The following is a 3,198-nucleotide window of genomic DNA, read 5'->3' on the forward strand; positions in this document are numbered from 1 at the left end:
TTTATCAGACATTTCAGTCAAATTTTAAAAGCTTGCACGTTCTGATACAGGGAAAGGACTCAGGTGGTTAGTGATTGCATGCCCACTGTACTGAAGTCATTAAAAAAGGAAAATGATTTTCTAGCTGCTGGACCTATGACATTGCTGAGTGAGGTAGCCTTCACATCCTCAAGCTTCCTCCCCTCTCCTAGTAGCTAGGTTATACACTTCTCTATTACTATCTTTCCAGTCCTCTCTAACCCTCTCCCACCCACCCTCTCCCCCCACTTTCCCAGACTCTCCTAAGCAAAACTGTCCGCACCAGGGGAGGAAGGGGAAAGTGCCAGGTATTGGGCGAGAACAGCATGGACGGAGGGAGCCAGGCGCTGGGAGAGGACACCAGGGAGGGGTCAGCAGAGACAGGGCGCGAGGGAGGATGTGCAGAGTGGTGCAGCTGGGAAGGTCAGGGAAAAAGAGGCTGCAGGGAGTAGGCATGGGAGCAGGGGGGAGGAAGGAAGGGACGGGGACTGGTGAGGAGAGGACCCTGGAGAGGGAGCCAGAGGTGCGAGGCGAGGGCGCCGCGGCGGTCGCAGGAAGGGTGCTGGGGGGCAAGGGCGCGCGGGGAGGCGCGAGGCGGCCGGCCGTTACCGTTGTGCGTAGTGGACGAGGAACATGGCCAGGAGGATGCGGTTGGGCGCGCGGCGGAGGCGCTCGGCCGCCGTGCCGGCGCACACCCACAGCGGCACGGCCAGCGAGGGCAGCTCCTGCAGCGCCCAGGCGGCCCGCGCTGACACCCGAAAGGCGGGGCCCGGCGACGCGTAGCGCCCGTAGACCGAGTCCATCCGCCTGAGCACCACGGAGCCCACGAGGCCCAGGGCGCACTGCAGGTAGGCAAGCGCGTCCAGCTGGAACCTCTCGACCGGCTCCATGGTGGGAGAGCGCTGATGAGCCCCATGGCCCTGCGACTGCGGCGGGCCACCTATAAGGCGGTGGCGGCGCTGGTGACGGGGCGGGGGGTGCGGTTAGCTGAGGCCAGCGCCCGCTGCTGACGCCGGGCCCCTGAGCCGCACCCCTCTCCTCCCCCAGCGCCGGAGGCGCGGGCGCACCGTTCCCGCCGGTTGGACTAGACGCGGTACGGCGCGGCGTGAGGCGGGCAGGCCCCACCCCCGCGGCCGGAGCCCCGCCCCCGCCGCTCTGCGCACGCGCGACCGCGGGCTGTCCGCGGAGCTGCCTGAGCCCGCGCGGGCTACCTCGGGGCTGCTCTCCTGGGGTTCCCTTCTTGCTCAGGGCTGCCAGTGCTTCCCGTCGCTCGCTGCTCTGCGGGAGCACGGGTCGCGGCGCTTTGGGCGTCTTCCTCGCAGCGCCCGCGGGCCCGGGAGCAGCGCAGGCGCGGAGCCCGGGGGGCCTCGAGTGCCAGCCCGGAAGTCCGCGCGGCCGACGGTGGCGGGAGCTGTGCGGGCGGCGTGCGCGGCCGCGTGGGCCATGGGGCGGCGGGCGCGGGGCCGGCGGCTCCAGCAGCAGCAGCAGCAGCAGCAGCGGCCGACGCGCGCGGAGAACGGCGCCGAGGGCGGCGGCAAGCGTCAAGAGGCGGTAGGACCCGGGGCGCGGGCGGGCAGGGGCCCCGTCCGTCTTCCGGCGGCCGCGGCCTGCGGGACGGAGCGGGGAGGCTTCTCCGGCCCTGGGTAGACGCGTCTCTCGTTCCTCAGGGCTGGGAAGGCGGGTACCCCGAGATCGTCAAGGAGAACAAGCTCTTCGAGCACTACTATCAGGAACTCAAGATCGTGCCAGAGGGCGAGTGGGACCTGTTCATGGAAGCGCTCAGGGAGCCCCTCCCGGCCACTTTGCGAATTACTGGCTACAAAAGGTAAGGGACCTTGCGGAGCCTTGATTTCCTGGAGTTGGGGTCAGTTCAGGATGACGGTGCCCCCCTCGCCCCGCCAGGCCCCCGGCGAGTGTTGCGGGCCTGGAGAGCTGCTGCTTACCGGCGCTGTGGATTCCAGCGTCTGCACGCCTCGAGGAGGGAGCACAGGGGTCAAACGGAATAGGCCGGGGAGGTGTTGCAGTTCGGGAGGCTAGAAGTCACGAAAATGCAATCTGAGAAAAGGTGGACGCCTGGGCATTCGGGAGCTGAGGATGCCTCCCCTTTGGAACACGTGAGAATTTATGATATTACACAGTTTGTGCGAAACTCCGGTTCTCTTGTCTTTTTAAATCTCTGTGGTTCCATCTTTCCGAGATGAGTTGCAAGTAAATATGAACCCTAGGAATATGTAGGGCGGAAGGAATGCAGTAGTAGTCTTTTTAGCTTATCCTTTAGTGATAAAACGAGAGTTGTTTAAACTTTGAAGGGATAGGGTAGAAAGGCATGATGAATGAGGTCTGCTTTCAGCGCAGAGGTGGTTTTAGTTTTAAGACACTTGTCATCTTAGGTTCACAGAAGATAAAATGTATATTTGATCAGATCGCATCAAAACTTACTTATTTTTTAATAGCCACGCAAAGGAGATTCTCCACTGCTTAAAGAACAAGTATTTCAAGGAATTGGAAGACCTGGAGGTGGATGGTCAGAAAGTTGAAGTTCCACAGCCCCTGAGCTGGTAGGTAAAACAGGTCTTCAACCTGATGGAGATTTTTTTGGGATTTTAATCTTTGTCAGCTGACGGCATGTTTTTTTGGCAACATGTTTTCTACCAGCTGAGAGAATCTGAATGTACTTTACAGACATTCTTGTGTGCTTTTACCCAGTGCTTTTTACCCATATTACTTTACTTTACACTAGTGTGCAGCTTTTAATGAATGATTTGCGGCTAAGAGTTACTTGGTTCAGTTAATTTTTGCAAGTTGATCAACCTGTTTCTTTCTGCGATTGTACCACTTCTACCCATTTCCATTTAAACCCCTTGTTTCCTCACTTTGAAACGTTGTCGTGTGGCTCTCCTACCTTCAGCAAAAGGACAGATTCGACCTGACAAAGGTTGCCACAGACTGCTCCAGCTGATTCTGTATTTCTTTTCTTTTCTTTTTTTTTTTTTAAGATTTTATTTATTTTAGAGAGATTGCACACAAGGAACAGAGGAGGAAGAAGAGACGGGGAAAGAATCTGAAGCAGACTTTGCACTGAGCAGGGAGCCCTACGCAAGGCTCAATCTCACAACCCAAGATCATGACCTGGGCCGAAACCAAGAGTCAGACACTTAACCGAGCCACCCAGGTGCCCCT

The 3,198-nt window shown here is 58.7% G+C and overlaps 2 protein-coding genes across 2 annotated transcripts; one reads left to right on the plus strand and one right to left on the minus strand.

The window, feature by feature from the left end:
• Positions 1-627: 627 nt before the first annotated feature.
• LOC123323965 (3-oxo-5-alpha-steroid 4-dehydrogenase 1-like) lies at positions 628-1,081 on the minus strand (the record flags this gene model as incomplete). The annotated part of the gene is made up of 1 exon (XM_044912496.1): positions 628-1,081. A coding segment is annotated over exon 1 (281 nt), but the record flags the coding sequence as incomplete, so codon positions are not given.
• On the plus strand, positions 933-2,576 carry LOC123323966 (the record flags this gene model as incomplete). The annotated part of the gene is made up of 4 exons (XM_044912497.1): positions 933-980; positions 1,066-1,569; positions 1,686-1,843; positions 2,472-2,576. Coding segments are annotated over exons 1-4 (815 nt in total), but the record flags the coding sequence as incomplete, so codon positions are not given.
• Between the last annotated feature and the right edge of the window lie 622 nt (positions 2,577-3,198).

The sequence above is a fragment of the Neomonachus schauinslandi genome, unplaced genomic scaffold, assembly GCF_002201575.2.
Source record: "Neomonachus schauinslandi unplaced genomic scaffold, ASM220157v2 HiC_scaffold_3563, whole genome shotgun sequence".
NCBI classification, from domain to species: domain Eukaryota; kingdom Metazoa; phylum Chordata; class Mammalia; order Carnivora; family Phocidae; genus Neomonachus; species Neomonachus schauinslandi.